The 20,160-nt window shown below is 43.6% G+C and overlaps 1 protein-coding gene across 2 annotated transcripts in view; it reads left to right on the forward strand.

Annotated features, from left to right (window-relative positions):
- Nucleotides 1-20,160, forward strand: part of MAPDA (N6-Methyl-AMP deaminase) — a 41,842-nt gene extending 21,682 nt beyond the window's left edge. The window contains exons 8-10 of one of the 2 annotated variants that reach the window (XM_075855204.1): nucleotides 11,090-11,216; nucleotides 12,540-12,640; nucleotides 19,686-20,160. In XM_075855204.1, coding sequence (XP_075711319.1) covers nucleotides 11,090-11,216; nucleotides 12,540-12,640; nucleotides 19,686-19,886 — 429 coding nt within the window. In that variant the 3' untranslated portion in view covers nucleotides 19,887-20,160. The remainder of the gene's footprint in view (nucleotides 1-11,089; nucleotides 11,217-12,539; nucleotides 12,641-19,685) is intronic. The other variant, XM_075855205.1, reaches the window with a different exon arrangement.

Raw genomic sequence — 20,160 nt, forward strand, 5'->3', positions numbered from 1 at the left:
CCAACATAAAAAACGCTCTCATAAATCACAGAACCATCTACTGTCTCTCTCCATTCTCCTGCTACTAGCTGCAGGGGACATCTCTCCCAACCCTGGGCCTCCCTTTTCTTCTGCCAAGCTCAACCACTTACCTGCCACACATAGAAACCCTGCAAATCTTCTTGCCATTCCTTGTGTGTCTTCTCCTGTCTCTTTTAACTGTGCTCTCTGGAACTCTCGGTCCGTGTGCAACAAACTCACCTTTATTCATGACTTATTCCTTTCTAACTCTCTCAACCTTCTGGCTCTTACAGAAACATGGCTACACCTGTCTGACACTGCTTCCCCTGCTGCTCTATCTTATGGTGGTCTCCAGTTCTCTCATGCCCCCAGAACTGAGAACAGGCAGGGTGGAGGAGTAGGTATACTTCTTTCCCCACACTGCACTTTCCAGGTCATTCCCCCGGTCCCCTCACTCACATTTCCCTCTTTTGAAGTCCACACCCTCAGACTCTTTCACCCTTTTCCCCTCCGAGTGGCAGTTGTCTACCGCCCACCGGGCTCACCCCGCCAATTCCTGGATCATTTTGCTGCCTGGCTTCCACAATTTCTATCCTCTGAAACACCCACTCTCATCATGGGTGACTTCAACATCCCCATTGATAACCCAATCTCCTCATCTGCCTCCCAGTTTCTATCTTTAACCTCGTCCCTCGGTCTGTCACAACTTACTAACTCTCCTACACATGAAGACGGGCATTCACTTGACCTGGTCTTCTTCCGGCTCTGCTCAGTTTCTGACTTTATTAACTCTCCTCTCCCGCTTTCTGACCACAATCTTCTCTGCTTTACTATCAAATATTCTCTGCCTCCTCAGGTCATCCCTACGTATCAGACATACAGAAATCTACATGCCATTAACACTGTGAAACTCATAGACAGTCTACAGTCCTCATTGTCCCCTATCTCTTCCCTCTCCTGTCCCAATCTGGCTGCCAAACTTTATAATAACACTCTCAAAAATGCATTGGATGAAGCAGCCCCCACTACACTCCGAACCACCCGACAAAGACGACGACAACCCTGGCACACGCCTCAATCCCGCTTTCTTCACCGGTGCTTGAGATGTGCCGAACGACTGTGGAGAAAATCGCATTTGGATGCAGATTTCCTCCATTACAAATTTATGCTCAAAACTTACAACTCTGCCCTTCACCGCGCCAAACAAGTCTACTTCACTTCTCTCATCTCCACACTATCTAATAATCCAAAACGCCTCTTTGATACTTTTCACTCCCTCCTTAGTCCTAAAGTGCAGACGCCAATCACAGATCTCAGTGCTGAAGACCTGGCCAATTATTTTAAAGTTAAAATTGACAACATCCGGCATGATATTATCTCCCAGTCCCCTAGTAACATCGATCCCCTTCCCCCCCGCACTCCCTCTTCTTCACTCTCAGCATTTGACCCAATAACTGAAGAAGAAGTCTCGAGGCTCCTCTCTTCTTCTCGTCCTACTACCTGCCCTAGTGATCCTGTCCCCTCACACCTCCTCCAGTCCCTCTCCCCAGCTGTCACTAGTCACCTCACTAAAATATTTAACCTCTCTCTTTCCTCTGGTATCTTTCCCTCCGCTTTTAAACATGCCATTATAAACCCATTATTGAAAAAACCAACACTTGACCCATCCAGCGCTGCCAACTACCGACCAGTCTCTAATCTGCCCTTCATCTCTAAACTCCTGGAACGCTTGGTCTACTCTCGCCTTATCCGCTATCTCTCTGCTAACTCCATTCTTGACCCCTTACAATCTGGTTTCCGCACTCTACACTCCACAGAAACTGACCTTACTAAAGTCTCAAATGATCTCTTGGCGGCTAAATCGGACGGTAAATCCTCTCTCCTGATTCTTTTGGATCTCTCTGCAGCCTTTGACACTGTAGACCACAAACTCCTACTTAACATGCTCCACTCTATTTGCCTCAAGGACGCGGCTCTCTCTTGGTTTTCCTCCTATCTCTCTGACCGCTCATTCAGTGTGTCATTTGCTGGTTCCACTTCTTCTCCTCTTCCCCTTGATATCGGGGTTCCTCAGGGATCAGTCCTAGGTCCGCTCCTCTTTTCTCTCTACACAGCTCCTATTGGACAAACCATCAGCAGATTTGGCTTCCAGTACCATCTCTACGCTGATGACACCCAATTATATACCTCTTCCTGTGACATCACCCCTGCTCTTATACAGAACACCAGTGATTGTCTGTCCGCTGTCTCTAACATCATGTCCTCTCTCTATCTGAAACTGAATCTTTCTAAAACTGAGCTCCTTGTGTTCCCACCATCTACTAACCTCCCTAAACCTGATGTCTCCATCTCTGTGTGTGGCACTATCATCACTCCTAAGCAGCACGCCCGCTGTCTCGGGGTTATTTTTGACTCCGATCTTTCCTTTACTCCTCACATACAATCACTTTCACGCTCCTGTCATTTTCACCTCAAAAACATCTCCAGAATCCGCTCTTTTCTTACGGAGGAAACCGCCAAAACTCTCATTGTTGCTCTGATTCACTCTCGTCTTGACTACTGTAACTCATTACTAGTCGGTCTTCCCCTCACTAAACTCTCCCCTCTCCAATCTATCCTCAATGCAGCAGCCAGGCTCATCTTTATGACCAACCGCTACACCAACGCCTCTAATCTGTGCCAGTCACTGCACTGGTTGCCCATCCCCTTCCGAATAAAATTCAAACTTATTATTCTCACCCACAAAGCTCTCCACAGTGCTGCACCTCCTTACATCTCCCTCATCTCTGTCTACCACCCTACTCGGACTCTACGTTCTGCCAACGACCTTAGATTAAAATCCTCCATAATCCGAACCTCCCACTACCGTCTCCAGGATTTCTCTCGTGCTGCACCCGTCCTCTGGAATGTGCTACCCCAGACAATCAGATTAATTCCCAATATCCACAGTATTAAACGTGCCCTGAAAACACATCTATTTAGACAGGCCTATAACATTCCCTAATCTGACTCCTTTCCATGGCCCTCCATTTAGATTAGTCATCAGAATAAGATTCCCTCACACTCCTTCTCTTCATGTCCGTCATACACGGATACTGGCTGGTGACCGGCTCATGCAGCTTTATGTTACCACCGCATGTGTATAAAAATGGCCGGACTATTGTACAGAACAAACACTGTTACACTTTGTGTCTCCCTTATGTCCTCATAGATTGTAAGCTCTTGCGAGCAGGGTCCTCACTCCCCAGGTTTGAATTGTAAATGAACTTTGTCACTATGTAATGTCTGATATTGTTTGTTTCATGTTCCCTCTAAATTGTAAAGTGCTGCGTAATATGTTGGCGCTATATAAATAAAGATTATTATTATTATTAATAGGAACAGAAATATGGCAAACCTAATGAAGACCCCCAAGCTGCCATAGCAGCCATTGGCACTCCACGATCGCGTCCCGGGTGGTGGTGGGTAATGTATAGGGGCCCCTCCTTTTTAATAGTAAAGATGCCACGGTTTCTATTGACCATGGCATCTAAGTGGTTGAACAGGCAGGATTGGCATTATCTCTGATCCCGGCCATTACAGTGAAGTGTTGGCTGTATGTTACAGTCGACACCCGCTGAGTATGTACCGGGCTTTGCCCATGAGCCTGCCCCATACTCCCCTTTCCCGGCCATGATGTACAGTTAAATGAACATTCTTGAATTCTCACACAATGGGAGAGACAGGGGCGTAACTAGGAAAGACTGGGCCCCATAGCAAACTTTTGACTGGGGCCCCCCTCCCCTGGGTGTCACACAACCCCCCCCCCCCTGATAGTGCCTTTTTTACAGCCCCCCCCTGTAGATAACGCCATACAGCCCCCTCTGTAGATAACGCCATACAGCCCCCTCTGTAGATATCTGCAGAGGGGACTGTATGGCGTTATCTACAGGGGGACTGTATGGCGTTATCTACAGGGGGACTGTATGCCGTTATCTACAGAGGGGGCTGTATGCCGTTATCTACAGAGGGGGCTGTATGCCGTTATCTACAGAGGGGGCTGTATGCCGTTATCTACAGAGGGGGCTGTATGCCGTTATCTACAGAGGGGGCTGTATGCCGTTATCTACAGAGGGGGCTGTATGCCGTTATCTACAGAGAGGGCTGTATGCCGTTATCTACAGAGGGGGCTGTATGCCGTTATCTACAGAGGGGGCTGTATGCCGTTATCTACAGAGGGGGCTGTATGCCGTTATCTACAGAGGGGGCTGTATGGCGTTCTCTACAGAGGGGGCTGTATGGCGTTCTCTACAGAGGGGGCTGTATGGCGTTATCTACAGAGGGGGCTGTATGCCGTTATCTACAGAGGGGGCTGTATGGCGTTATCTACAGGGGGGGCTGTATGGCGTTATCTACAGGGGGGGCTGTATGGCGTTATCTACAGAGGTGGCTGTATGGCGTTATCTACAGAGGTGGCTGTATGGCGTTCTCTACAGGGGGCTGTATGGCGTTATCTACAGGGGGGCTGTATGGCGTTATCTACAGGGGGGGCTGTATGGCGTTATCTACAGGGGGGGCTGTATGGCGTTATCTACAGAGGTGGCTGTATGGCGTTATCTACAGAGGTGGCTGTATGGCGTTCTCTACAGGGGGCTGTATGGCGTTCTCTACAGGGGGGGAAGTATGGCGTTATCTACAGAGGGGGCTGTTTGGCGTTATCTACAGGGGGCTGTATGGCGTTATCTACAGAGGTGGCTGTATGGCGTTCTCTACAGGGGGCTGTATGGCGTTCTCTACAGGGGGGGGAAGTATGGCGTTATCTACAGAGGGGGCTGTTTGGCGTTATCTACAGAGGGGGCTGTATGGCGTTATCTACAGGGGGGGTTGTATGGCGTTATCTACAGAGGGAGCTGTATGGCGTTATCTACAGGGGGGATGTATGGCGTTCTCTACAGGGGGGGATGTATGGCGTTATCTACAGAGGGGGCTGTATGGCGTTATCTACAGAGGGGGCTGTATGGCGTTATCTACAGGGGGCTGTATGCCGTTATCTACAGAGGTGGCTGTATGGCGTTATCTACAGGGGGCTGTATGGCGTTATCTACAGGGGGGGATGTATGGCGCTATCTACAGAGGGGGCTGTATGGCGTTATCTACAGGGGCTGTATGGCGTTATCTACAGGGGGGGTTGTATGGCGTTATCTACAGAGGGAGCTGTATGGCGTTATCTACAGAGGGCTGTATGGCGTTATCTACAGAGGGCTGTATGGCGTTATCTACAGAGGGGGCTGTATGGCGTTATCTACAGGGGGCTGTATGGCGTTATCTACAGAGGTGGCTGTATGGCGTTATCTACAGGGGGCTGTATGGCGTTATCTACAGGGGGGGATGTATGGCGCTATCTACAGAGGGGGCTGTATGGCGTTATCTACAGGGGGCTGTATGGCGTTATCTACAGGGGGGGTTGTATGGCGTTATCTACAGAGGTGGCTGTATGGCGTTATCTACAGGGGGCTGTATGGCGTTATCTACAGGGGGCTGTATGGCGTTATCTACAGGGGGGATGTATGGCGCTATCTACAGAGGGGGCTGTATGGCGTTATCTACAGGGGGGGATGTATGGCGCTATCTACAGAGGGAGCTGTATGGCGATATCTACAGAGGGCTGTATGGCGTTAGCTACAGGGGGATGTATGGCGTTCTCTACAGGGGGGGCTGTATGGCGTTATCTACAGAGGGGGCTGTATGGCGTTATCTACAGAGGGGGCTGTATGGCGTTATCTACAGAGGGGGCTGTATGGCGTTATCTACAGGGGGTGGGGGCTGTATGCCATATAGCCCCCCCTGTAGGGAACGCCATACAGCCCCCATGCAGGGAACGCCATACAGCCCCCCCTGCAGGGAACGCCATACAGCCCCCCCTGCAGGGAACGCCATACAGCCCCCCCTGCAGGGAACGCCATACAGCCCCCCCTGCAGGGAACGCCATACAGAGCCCCCCCTGCAGGGAACGCCATACAGAGCCCCCCCTGCAGGGAACGCCATACAGAGCCCCCCCTGCAGGGAACGCCATACAGAGCCCCCCTGCAGGGAACGCCATACAGAGCCCCCCCCTGTAGGGAACGCCATACAGAGCCCCCCCCCCCTGTAGGGAACGCCATACAGCGTTCCCCCTCCCAAAAAAATGCGACTTACAGCGTGTCTGACAAAATACATGTATCCCCTCTCCACAGGAGAGGGGATACATGTGTGATCGCTGGCAGCGATAGGGAGAACGGGGGACTGAAAGTCCCCCTGAAGTTCTCCATGACTGACCTCTGACTTCCGGCGTCTGCGCAGCTCACTAAAAATGAAAGGAGCGCTGGTCACGCATGTGCACAAGCGCGACCGGCGCTCCATTCATTTCTACGGAGCTGCCGACATAGACCCCGGAAGTCCGAGGTTTGTGATGGAGAACTTCAGGGGACTTTCTGTCCCCCGTTCTCCATATCGCTGCCAGCGATCACACATGTATCCACTGTCCTGTGGATAGGGGATACATGTCTTTTGTTTAATGGCAGAGCGGGGAGATACCTGCTCTGCCGTAGTGTTCAGTGGCGTCCCGCTGTAGCAGCCATAGCGGCTGCTAGCGGAGCCTCCGGCCATGGTGGGGGCCCGTGCCGGCGGGCGACACGGGCCCCCCCATGCCGCGGGCCCCGTAGCAGCTGCTACTGCTGCTACGGCGGTAGTTACGCCACTGGGGAGAGATCATGTGTGTTAGACAAGATGGTTTTAATATCTGAGTTTGAAAACTGCCTATTCAGTTAGTTTTCCCATTCCCTCACATAATAAGGTTTTGAACTAGAGCCCTGAAGGAGTAGGAGGGAGTAAATATTAGACATTGATTTAGCCCGTGGGGTAGTAGTTTTTACGAGTTTCTCCAACCAATTTAAAGGGGTTTTCCCACCAGGGACATTTATGATCTGTCCACAGGATATGCCTCCTGGCCGCTTCCTGACTTTATGGTGGGGAGTTATGAAAACATAGTAACTGGCTGAGCTACGCTGTTTCCATAAGTCCCATAGTAGTGAATGGCAGTTAGGGAAGCAGCATAGCATGTGAACTACACTGTTTCCGTAGCTACTATTCAGTTCTATGGGACTTACAGAAACCGCGTAGCTCAGCAAGCTACGCTGTTTGCTTTTTTATGGTCGGAATTCACCTGCTTCAGCCGCAACACAGAGCAGCAGAACGGGGTTTATTGAGCCCCATTTTAGAGATAGGTTCACAGAAGTGGATCTTATGGATATGTCATAATTGTCCCTGGTGGGAAAACCCCTTTAAGTCCCTGTGTGGCTGCTTTCCATTGTGTATACATTTTCTACAGATTTGTTTGAAAGACAGGCCATGTAGAAATGTCATGTCTGACCTACCTTTAGAAAGTAAGGTAAAAATATCTCTACCTGAATATATCTTGATATATCTTGAGTCTTGATCTTTAATAGAGGAATTGAGAAGTTTAAATGTAGATTTTTTTATTCTTTTCAAGTAACAAGCACAGGATATTTACACACAAAGTGACAGTAACCTACTGACATACAAACATAGTAAACATAACATGTCAGCCATCACATACATCTGTAATAACATATTAAACAGCAGATAGTGATAATCGGTCAAGTAAAAACCCTACTTGAGCCATCCTGTTTTCCAATAGGAAGCACCCATGTCTTTATCATATGCTATTATATTCTCTGGGGAGAAGAGCCAGCGACCTTTTTAGCCAAGCGTGCCAATGACGTTTAAGTGCAACCAATTGTGATGAGTTAGGGGCTAATGAAAACTCGTGATGCATTTGGGAGTTAACCTTAGCACATAAATCCGTAATTGTTGGGGTAGTAGAAGATTTCCAATGTGAAGCCACACACTTTGGCGCTGAGGTTAAAATATGCACCGCAGGCCAGCGGTGGTCTGGAGACTTCTCTGCTACCCTGATATTCAATAAGGCCATATCTGAGGCTGGAGGAACATCATAACTAGCCACCAAGGAAATAATCTGAAATGTAGCCTCCCAGAAGCAAGTAGCATCCCGGAATAACATGAACCAATCGAGAAGGGTAAAGATACCAACACAAATGTATTTTTTTTACTTGTTCCAAGTGATTCACACAACGAGAAGAACGCATCAGCCAATCGCAAGCTCTTCTCCACTGAGTCACAGTTGTCAGAATATTCAAATCATGATCCCATTTGTGCATATATGCCAATTTATCATCCACATTCCCCAACCTCAGCAATGTTTTATATGCAGTGGACATCCCCCTCATATGGTTTTTATAGCCCAATATAAACCTTTGAATTAGAGACGATGTGCTTACAACCTGCTGCTGAGGACACTTTTGAAGAGCGTGACGAATTTGCAAGTATTGATAGAATGCCACCTTTGGTAAAGTGGCTTCACAGCTTAGGTCCTCAAATGACCTAAAAATAGAATTACAATAGAATTTATCTATAGTATCTATCCTTGACCTTCTCCACAGCTGAAAATTCGAGTGGGGTATATGATATTCTAGACTTTTTAAAGAGAGATATTTAAATGGGATCTGTATATATATGATTTATGTTTTAACAAATATCTCCAAACACCCAAAGAAGCCTACATAGATGCCAAAGGAATATTCATAACATACTGTTGTAAACATTCCGCCTCCAAAAGAAGTCTAGTAGATTGAAACTTAGTAGTCTGCCTAAACGGAGAACACCAGAAACAAAAAATCCCTAAATACATTAGTAACCATGTATTCTACCTAGTGCATCGTATCTATATGGACCTGGGCATAGCAGCCCATAATGAACATGGTGGTAACGGTGGAGCCCGCTGATAACTAGCAAAACCTAAAAATTGGAGTCTGACACCAAAGTAAATATAAAACAATGTAACTTTATTGAAAAAATAAAATAACACACGTTTAAAAACAGAGATGATTTCCACAGTGCGGAAAGACAACCAGATTGTACAGAGAAAATAAGGTAACCATATAAATAGTAGATGCCACAGTGTGTGGCCACAAGAAAACGAAATTACAACATATTACAAACATATATATATATATATATATATGGGGGTCCAGACGAAGGCTTGTGGGCCGAAACGCGCGTCGGGGTTGACACCAGAGACGGTGACTTCTATGATGGGTAAGAGCTCCTTTTCAGCATTTAATCCTATTCAGGACATATAACTTCTTTTTCACTTATCATATATCTATTTAGGTATTTTGCTTACTATGAGCACAGGTATTATCCTGGGTGCACCATGTGATGGTTTTACTTGGTGCATATCTTGTTAATTGCTCGTCACTACAGTATCAGTACAAATTCACCTCCTACCATCTGTTGGTATTGATATATAATTCACCCAATTGTTGCTGAGCAGGTCCTCTTATCGCGTCATATATTATAGGTTTGTAATATGTTGTCATTTCGTTTTCTTGTGGCCACACTGTGGCATCTACTATTTATATGGTTACCTTATTTTCTCTGTACAATCTGGTTGTCTTTCCGCACTGTGGAAATCATCTCTGTTTTTAAACGTGTGTTATTTTATTTTTTCAATAAAGTTACATTGTTTTATATTTACTTTGGTGTGTCAGACTCCAATTTTTAGGTTTTGCTAGATTGAAACTTAGTAAAGTTTTTTTCTATCTGAATCCAGCAGGATTCCACCACTCCCGCAATGTATCAATTAAAGAGGCTCTGTGGTACAAAGCGATATTAGGAACACCCATGCCTCCTAGTTAAATAGGTAGGTATAGTACCTTACGTGTTACCCTGGAATATCCATTAGCCCATATAAACTTCTCAACTAGTGCCTGTAATTTATTAATATAAGAATTAGAAAACTTATAGGGAAGACATCTCTTTGTATATAAATTTTTTGGTAAATACAACATTTTGAAACCATGGATTCTGGCTATCGAGACATTTCAAGTTTGGCAACTCTCTCCATCTCACTCTGAAGATGTTTAATCAAAGTATCCACATTATGAATTGAGAAGTTTAGACCATGGAGCCGTGATTTCCTTTGGGCAACTTTCCTCCCATAAGGGGATTGTGCCTATTGGCATCAGAGGAGAGGGCAAATCACGTAAACCAAGGGAAATGTCAAACTCCTGCCATACTTTGATCGTACATCTGGTGATGGCGTTGGGTGCATGTGTTTTGCAAGGTGTAACTTATATTATATTTTTAACATCCATGTTATCACAACTATGACATTTTTCACTTTTGTGACAAGGAGCCAGGCAGAGTGTGAGGCAACATAAGTGTGCGAATCTTACAACTGTTTGGTTTTACCCCTTCCCGACCATCCATTGTCTTTTGATGGCGGGCGGTGCAGGTCTAGAATCTACAGCGAAAACTTTTGATGTCGCTATAGAAAAGGCCTATGAGAGCTCCAAAGAGCGCTCATATTCTAAGCAGGAGCTGTTACTAACCGCTCCTGTACTTCGAGAAGCCTCCTGAATAGAGCTGGGAAGAGAGGAAACTCTGACCCCAGCTGTTTAACCCTTTGATGTCTCTCACCTCGGTATGACCAAAGGGGACTCCCCTCTTCGATCACATCACTAAAAATATTTAGCATAAAATATATTTTATTGCCCATACATTACATAAAAACAAAAAAACCTACACATATTAGGTGTCTACACGACCCACAGGCGAAGGGGAGTGCGCCAAAACGCTCATCGGGTGGACACCAAATCTATCGCTCTACACCTACACTTTATTATGGGTTAGTATGGTCAATATGATTTTTTGTTATGGACTATACTAAAATTTTGTAGTTTTTCCTATTGCAACTATTACTAAATGTCCGTGTGTCATACCTGAAGTTATGTATACATGTATATGAGCTTGTGACTTGGTCCTCTTTTAGTGTGTTCATGGACCTTTTTAAACTTAATATGTTATGTCTAAATAAAGATTGTCATATTTTTGATACCTTCAAAATTGCTATTTGCATATTTTTTCTGGTTTTCGGTTATACTGTATATTATAGTATGTTTTTTACATTGGACTGAGGTACAATGATCGATGCTAATTTACTGATATATAAGCAATTTTATTTTTACAGGTGCCCAGTCAAGTAGAGGAGACCGGGCTTCTGCTTGGAATTCCACCTGACAGAATAGGACATGGAACGTTCCTTTGCAATTCTCCAAAAAATGTTGAAGTGGTTAAGGAACATTGCATACCCATGGGTAGGTATCGTGTTTCTGTCTGTATATTAAATCATATTGAATATTACTATATTGTATGATGGTAAAATACATCATTTTTGGTCCTCATGTTGGAAGCAAACTTTTATGTGCCATTTATGATATGTTATTTAGGCCAAGTCGTACTGTACTTTATAATGAACGACTACAACTGGAGTCATAAGGATGTTGTGTTTCATGACCGTCCTGCAGTGATAATAGTGCCATTGAAGGCGGGCAGTGTAATGCACAGACCGGACTGGTCCTCTATAGCATTACTTGTCATTTCAAATCAGGTACCCACCACTCAAAGAAGTTACGTTAAAGTACTGCCAAGGCTATGATCATACACCGTGCTGCACAGCATGAGCATAGTGCGAGTTCCCCTAGAGATATGGCATGTACCACCCTGTAAAACATATACTATAGCCTTTGTTTTTAATATCTTTATGCTGAAATATGACCACTAGAAATTACAGGCCTAAAGCCTGACACTGCACGATTTAGAGACGCATAATACAACATTTCCTGTTGTGATTTCTGTCAGGTGTAGTGCTGCCCTGAAGACCTGGGGATCTAAATCACCAAATACATCCTTGCCCACACATATCACTATTCAAGACAGGAGATATTGATATACCTGGTGATTTGGATCCACACAAGGTCTCCATGACAACAATGCACCTGACAGGAATCGGGTGGGTACATGGTATCATCAGAATCTCTCAGTAGTGTAGCTCAGGATTTCGGCCTGCAACATCAAGTGATCATAAATCAGCATAGAAATAAGTTATTAACCCCTTAATGACCAGGCCTGTTTTGGCTTTAAGGACCAAGCATTCAATTTCACTTTCTCATCAGCGCATTTCTAGAGCCATAACTTTTTTATTTTTCCATCGGCATAGTTGTATGAGGGCTTATTTTTTGCGGAATAAGCTGTGTTTTTCAAGGGCGCCATTTTGGGGTACATATTATTTATTGATTAACTTTCTTTGGGAGGAGAATATAAAAAAAGACAGCAATGCCGCCATGGTTTTTTGCATTTTAAATGCACTCCGTTCACTGTGTGACATAACTAATCTTAGAACTTTATTCTTTGGAGTGGTACCATTGTTGTTGGTCCTCATTTATGTATGTATTATGAAGTAATGAGGAGTCTGACCAGTCTGGTATTTTTAGATGATAACATTTTGTTCTCTACTCCATTTTCATTCAGCTTCATATTTTATAGACATTGCTGCTACCTAGGTGTCTAATATCAGCTTAAAATGAATATAGTTAAATACTTGTAGAATATAACATGTATATGAACATTACTCTGCCTAGAACTCTGCTTGACTTCAAATGTTAAAGGACAGACTGTCCCCTCATACGAGAAGCATCATTTTGGATTCTGGTACAACCTGGATCATCCGACTGTGTTATGTGTAAGTCATTTATTCGTTATCCTTATAAAACTTGTATAGAATGGAATACAAATGCATACTTACAGCACCGAATAAAGAATATATATGCAAACAGTGGAATAAAGAACAAACCATTCTAAAAAATAAAAAAAAGCTATTTTTGAAATTCAGAAAATGTCTACATAGATTTGGTTAGTTACGATACCGTAGTTTAACCCCTTCCCGCTCCTGGACGTACTATTACGTCATGGCAGCTGTATCGTTCGCGCTCCATGACGGAATAGTACGTCTCGGGAGTAACGGCCGTTTCGGCCGTCCTCCCGACACATACAGGAGCTGTGACAGCAGCTGTCACAGCTCCTACAGCGGGGACCGATCGCTGTGTCCCCGCTGATTAACCCCTTAAAAGCCGCGTTCTATAGAGATCGCGGCTTTTTAGGGGTTAAGCTGCCATCGCCGGCCTGCTACACGATAGCGGCCGGCGATGGTGACTATGGCAACCGGACACCAAACAATGGCGTCCGGCTATGCCATAGACGGAAGCCTAGTGGGTCCTGACAACGTCAGGACCCACTATGCTTGCTGTCAGTGAGTAGCTGACAGTTCTAATACACTGCACTACGCATGTAGTGCAGTGTATTAGAATTGCGATCAGGGCCTCCTGCCCTCAAGTCCCCTAGTGGGACAAAGTAATACAGTAAAAAAAAAAGTTAAAAGAAGTTGTGTAAAAATAAGAAAATAAAAGTATTAAAAGTAAAAATCCCCCTTTTCCCTTATCAGTCATTTATTATTAATAAAAATATATAAACAAACAAATAAACTATACATAATTGGTATCGCCGCGTCCGTAACGGCCTGAACTACAAAATTATTTCGTTATTTATCCCGCACAGTGAACGCCGTAAAGGAAAATAATAATAATAAACCGAACCACAATCACAATTCTTTGGTCACTTCACCTCCCAAAAAATGGAATAAAAAGAGATCAAAAAGTCGCATGTACCTAAAAATGGTACTGATCGAAACTACAGTTCGTTACGCAAAAAATAAGTCCTCGCACGGCTTTATTGATTGAAAAATAAAAACGTTATGGCTCTTAGAATAAGGTAACACCAAAAGTGAGTGATTACAAAACTTATTTTATTGTGCAAACGCCATAAGACATAAAAAAAACTATAAACATCTGGTATCGACGTAATCGTATCGCCCCGCAGAATAAAGTGAATATCATTTATAGCGCACGGTGCACGCAGTAAAAAAAAAGAATAAAAAAACAATAGTAGAATTGCTGTTTATTAGTCACCACGCCACCTAAAAATAGAATAAAAACTGATCAAAAAGCCGCATGCACCCCATGAAAACTACAATGCATTCCTCAAGGGGTCTAGTTTACAAATTGGGGTCACTTTTGGGGGGTTCCCAATGTTTTGGCACCACAAGACCTCTTCAAACCGGACATGGTGCCTAATAAAAAAGAGGCCTCAAAATCCACTAGGTGCTCCTTTGCTTCGGAGGCCGGTGTTTCAGTCCATTACCGCACTACGGCCACATGTGGGATATTTCTCAAAACTGCAGAATCTGGGCAATACGTATTAAGTTGCGTTTCTGTGATAAATCCTTTTGTGTTATAAAAAAAATGGTATAAAAGAGGATTTTCTGACAAAAAAAATAAATGTAAATTTCACCTCTACTTTGCTCTCAATTTCTGTGAAACACCTAAAGGGTTCATAAACTTTCTAAATGCTGTTGTGAATACTTTGAGGGGTCTAGTTTCTAAAATGGCGTATTTGATAGGGGTTTCTAATATATGGGCCCCTCAAAGCAACTTCAGAACTGAACTGGAACCTAAAAAAATAAATAAATGAGGCAATACTTCGCTTCTTACATTATACTGATAATGAGCCGTGCCCACCCCGAGATGACCCCAGTTTTGACCGTTTGTATAAACGGAGACCCCTATTAGACCGTTCCAGTGCCCGGTTTTCCCAAGGATTCACCCCCGAGAAGTGTATTTCTATTGATGAGTCCCTGGTACATTTTAAAGGGAGGGTTCAATTCCGCGAGTACCTGCCGGGTAAGAGGGCAAGGTATGGCGTGAAGATGTATAAGCTGCGAGAGTGCATCCGGGTATACCTACAGGTTTAGGCTATATGAAGGAAAGGCCACCCCCAAACCAGACTGCATCCTGGACTACAATAGGTACATGGGAGGTGTGGACTTGTCAGATCAAATCCTGAAGCCCTACAGCGCCATGCGGTGTGGTATAAGAAGCTGGCCGTGCACATCATACAGATGGCATTGTACAATGCGTATGTGCTACGTCGATGTGCAGGCCAGACGGGAACTTTCCTGGAATTTCAAGAGGTGATTATCAAAAACCTAAATCTTTAGGGACCAAGAAGGGGGGGCACCCAGTACTTCTGGAAGCGGGGCCACACGCATCGTACCAAGGCGGCAACACTTTCCAGGAGAAGTTCCCCAAACTGGCAAGAAGGGAAAAAGTCAAAAGAGGTGCAAAGTCTGCTATAAGAGGGCGATAAGGGATGACACAATATATCAATGTGACACATGTCCCGAATAACCAGAGCTCTGTATGAAAGTCAGTTTTAAAATTTATCATACATCCCTTGGTTTATAATTTACCCCAATTTTACTTACCCTGATGCACTCCGCACAGCTTATCCCCCCTCGTCTTTCCCCTCTGAGCCCTGCTGTGTGTCCAGGCAGCTGATAACAGCCACATGTAGGGTATTGCCATACCCGGGAGAACTCACATTACAGTTTATGGGGTGTAGGTCTCTGGTCAAAATGCTCACTACACCTCTAGATGAATGCCTTAAGGGTGTAGTTATTAAAACGGGGTCACTTCTTGCGGGTTTCAACTGTACTGGTACCTCAGGTGCTTCTGCATACATTACTTCGCACTAGAAAATCCCCAGTAGGCCAAATGGTGGTCCTTTCCTTCTGAGCCCTCCCATGGGCCCAAACGGCAGTTTATCACAACAAATGGGGTATTGCGGCACTCAGAACAAATTGCGCAACAGAATGGGGTATTTTGTTTCTTGTGAAAATAAGAAATTTTCTGCCAAAACTACATATTATTTGAAAAAAATAATTTTGTTTTCATTCCCAGCCCAATTCAAATAAGTTCTGTGAAGAAACTATGGGGTCAAAATGGTCACAACACCCATAAATGAATTCCTTGAGGGGTGTAGTTTCCAAAATGGGGTCATTTGTCGTTGGTTTCTATTGCTTTGATACCTCTGGGGCTCTGCAAATGCGACATGGCACCCGAAAACCAAACCAGCAAAATCTGTACTCCAAAGAACACACAGCGCTCCTTCCCTTCTGAGGCCTCCCATGGGCCCAAACGGCAGTTTATTGCCACAAATGGGGTATTGCTGCACTCAGGAGAAATTGGGCAACAAAATTGAGTATTTTGTTCCCTGTGAAAGTAAGAAATTTTGATAAAAAAATTACATCTTATTGGAAAAAATGTCATTTTTTTAATGTCACAGCCCAATTGAAATAGGTGCTGTGAAAAAACTGTGTGGTCAAAATGCTAACAACAACCATAAATTAATTCCTTGAGGGGTGTAGTTTCCAAAATGGGGTCACTTTTGGTGGGTTTCCATTGCTTTGATACCTCTGAGGCTCTGCAAATGCGACATGGCACCCGAAAACCCATCCAGCAAAATCTGGACTCCAACAAACATATAGCGCTCCTTTCCTTCTGAGCCCTCCCATGGGCCAAAACGGCAGTTTATCACCACAAATGGGGTATTGCCACACTAAGGACAAATTGGGCAACAAAATGGGGTATTTTGTTCCCTGTGAAAATAAGAAATTTTGATCACAAATGACATTTTATTGGAAAAAATTACAATTTTTTCATTTCGCAGCCCAATTCAAATACGTACTGTGAAAAAACTGTGCGGTCAAAATGGTAACAACAACCATAAATGAATTCCTTGAGGGGTGTAGTTTCCAAAATGGGGTCACTATTGGGGGATTCCTACTGTTTTGGCACCTCAACACCTCTTCAAACCTGGCATGCTGCCTAAAATATATTCTAATAAAAAAAGAGGACTTAAAATGCACTAGGTGCTTCTTTGCTTCTAGGGCTTGTGTTTTAGTCCACGAGCGCAGTAGGGCCACATGTGGGACATTTCTAAAAACTGCAGAATCTGGACAATACATATTTAGTAGTGTTTCTCTGGTAAAACCTTCTGTGTTACAGAAAAAAATGAATAAAATTGAAATTCAGCAAGTAAAATGAAATTTGCATATTTCACCTCCACTTTGCTTTAATTCCTGTGAAATGCCTGAAGGGTTAAAAAACTTTCTAAATGCTGTTTTGAATACTTTGAGGGGTCTAGTTTTTAAAATGGGGTGTTTTATCAGGGTTTCTAATACATAGGCCCCACAAAGCCACTTCAGAACTCAAGAGGTACCTTAAAAAAAAGGCTTTTTAAATTTTCTTAAAAATATGAGAAATTGCTGTTTATGTTCTAAGCCTTGTAACGTCCAAGAAAAATAAAAGAATGTTCAAAAAACGATGCCAATCTAAAGTAGACATATGGAAAATGTGAACTAGTAACTATTTTGGGTGGTATAACAGTCTGTTTTACAAGCAGATGCATTTCAATTCTGAAAAATGCAATTTTTTCACAATTTTCTCTAACTTTTGCAATTTTTCACCAATAAACACTGAATATATCGACCAAATTTTACCACGAACATGAAGCCCAATGTGTCACGAGAAAACAATCTCAGAATCGCTTGGGTAGGTTTAAGCATTCCGACGTTATTACCACATAAAGTGAAATATGTCAGATTTGAAAAATGGGCTCTGAGCCTTAAGGCCAAAACTAGGCTGCGTCCTTAAGGGGTTAACAAAACAATTTAACATATTTACACTAATAGACATTGAAGATTCTTAGGTGATATTTATCATCTATTAATAATTCAGAGTTTTTGAGAAAATCCTCATTCAAAAATATGATTGATAGAAATATCCAATAGGGCAGTATGATGCGAAAACTCAGGTCTCCCATAAACATTCATTACATATTTGTAGGCCTCTCCAATACGTACTTTCTGCAAGTGCTACACTTGCTAGGTGACCACATCAGATCTGGATTCTCTTCTGCAGGTCTGCACAAGTGCTGGTGGCAAAGAATGACATCAGCACTTCTGTAAGTCCAACATGCAGGTTAGGACGGCCACCTATCCTTACTGCTGGAGCCTCAAGTGTTAGGTAGGTATGTGAAAATCGGACTCATGAAGTACAACTAGAAGGCCACACTCCATTTTTACACAAACCTAAATTATCATTGGTGTTGTGGAAAGTCACAGGAGGGGCTTCATTGGAGTACCCAACGACATAATTTCAATGCAATTATGCATAAACTCCCTCTCGCAATGATTAACCCCCCTAATGTCTTCCTGCCTTAACCCACCATGGACCGTACTTCGTCATAGCAGTTTTTATAGGGTCGCTGGCAACTTTCCCATATGGAGACATTGAACTCGCCTGCAAGTCATGGTAATGTCACGATTTTACCATAAATGACGGGCGACTTTGTGTTGCCTGAAGCTATATGATATATTTTATATATATATATATGTATAGCTGATTATACATTTTATAACTACCGTATTTTTCGGACTATAAGATGCAGTTTTTAGCAAGAATAAATCCTGCTAAAAAAGTCCCTGCGTCTTATAGTTGGCAGTCAAGGGACCCGGCAGCGCCGAGACCCCTGACCGCCCCTTACTTAACCCCTTCCCGACCCGTGATGTGCCGGCACATCATAGAGAGGGATGGGGATGATGTATGGAGCGGGCTCACGCGCTGAGCCCGCTCCATACACTGCAGGTGTCAGCTTCTGACATGCTGCTCTAATGGCCAGGAACAGTGATGGCACTGTTCCTGGCCGTTTATCTAATTAAATGCTGCGGTCAATAGCGACCGCTGCATTTATAGTGGTTTTCCCATGAAGGACATTTATGACATATCCACAGCACAAGATCACAGATCCATAGGACATTTATGTCAAGATCCACCCCTAAGCCCCGTTCTATCTTACCCAGCTCCGCCGTCTTCCGGCCACTTCCGGGTTACATGGATGAGTTACGGAAACAGCGTAACTCGCTGAGCTACGCAGTTTCCGTAAGTCCCATAGAACTGAATAGTGGTTACGAAAACAGCGTAGCATGCTACGCTGCTATTGTAACTGCCATTCACTACTATGGGAGTTACGGAAACAGCGTAGCTCAGCGAGTTACACTGTTTCCGTAACTCATCCATGTATTGCAGTGTATTGTACCAGCGATCTAATGATCGCTGGTTCAAGTCCCCTAGGGGATCTGATAAAATGTGTAAAAAAAAAGTTAGATATATTTTCAGGAGGGTCAAAAAATGTTAAATGTTTTAAAAAAAACCTTTTCCCATTTTTCCCCAAGCACAATGTAAAAATAAAAAAATAATTAAAAAAATTGGTATCGCTGCATCAGTAAAAGTCCGACACTATTACAATATAGCATTATTTGACTCACACAGTGAACGGCATAAAATTTTTTGGGGGGGAAACCCCAGAATCGTTGTCTTTTGGTCACCATAGCGCTAAAAATAATGAAATAACAAGTGATAAAAAAATTGTATGTACCAAAAAAATGGTGCTAATAAAAACTACAGCTCGTCCCGCAAAAAATAAGCCCTCACATCACTCAAACGATGGAAAAATATAAGTTATGGCTCTCAGAATGTGGTGAAACTGAACAAATTATTTTTTTTAACCAATCGTTTTTTCTTTGTAAAAGAAGTAAAATATGAATTTTTTTCTTATTTTCTGTTGTCTAAAACCTGGGTGCGTCTTATAGTCAGGTGCGTCTTATAGTCTGGAAAAATACGGTACTTCACAGGCATTGCCCAAATACATAACATATATGTGTATTGCCCATGTTCATTTAATAATTAAATTGAGAAGTAAAATTGGCAATTTCTTTGTATGCTGTGCTATGTTATTGGCTTTAAAGAGGATGACCTTTTTTTTTCTTTTAGACTGACGATAAAGGCGTATTTGCTACAGATCTTTCCCTGGAGTATGAAATTGCTGCTAAGACATTCAACCTGACCCCGCATCAAATATGGGAACTGTCAACCCGAGCCATCGATTACATCTTTGCTTCAGAACATATCAAATCAACCTTGAAGGAGAAGTGGACACAGATGAAACCAGACGTGTTCAGACATGTACAGTAATATCCGCTGATGACACTGACTTATAACCTCAGGAACGGCTCCCTGAAAGCTTAACCCTTACAGATGCCACCTCCCTATGCTGATCTATAGACTACTTACTACATTGCACAATTTGTTTTAGGCTAGGGCTTCACGGCGACTTTGGCTGCGTGTGCTGTGGTGAGGCCAAAGTCACCGTGTAGCTCTAGCCTAATTCCATTGTATAAAGCTTAATTTCTGCAGTTATTATTAAAGATTCCCTCCATGAGAAAAATAGAAGTGTTTTAGCCATTCC

This window comes from Rhinoderma darwinii, chromosome 3, assembly GCF_050947455.1.
Source record: "Rhinoderma darwinii isolate aRhiDar2 chromosome 3, aRhiDar2.hap1, whole genome shotgun sequence".
In the NCBI taxonomy this organism is placed as follows: Eukaryota; Metazoa; Chordata; class Amphibia; order Anura; family Rhinodermatidae; genus Rhinoderma; species Rhinoderma darwinii.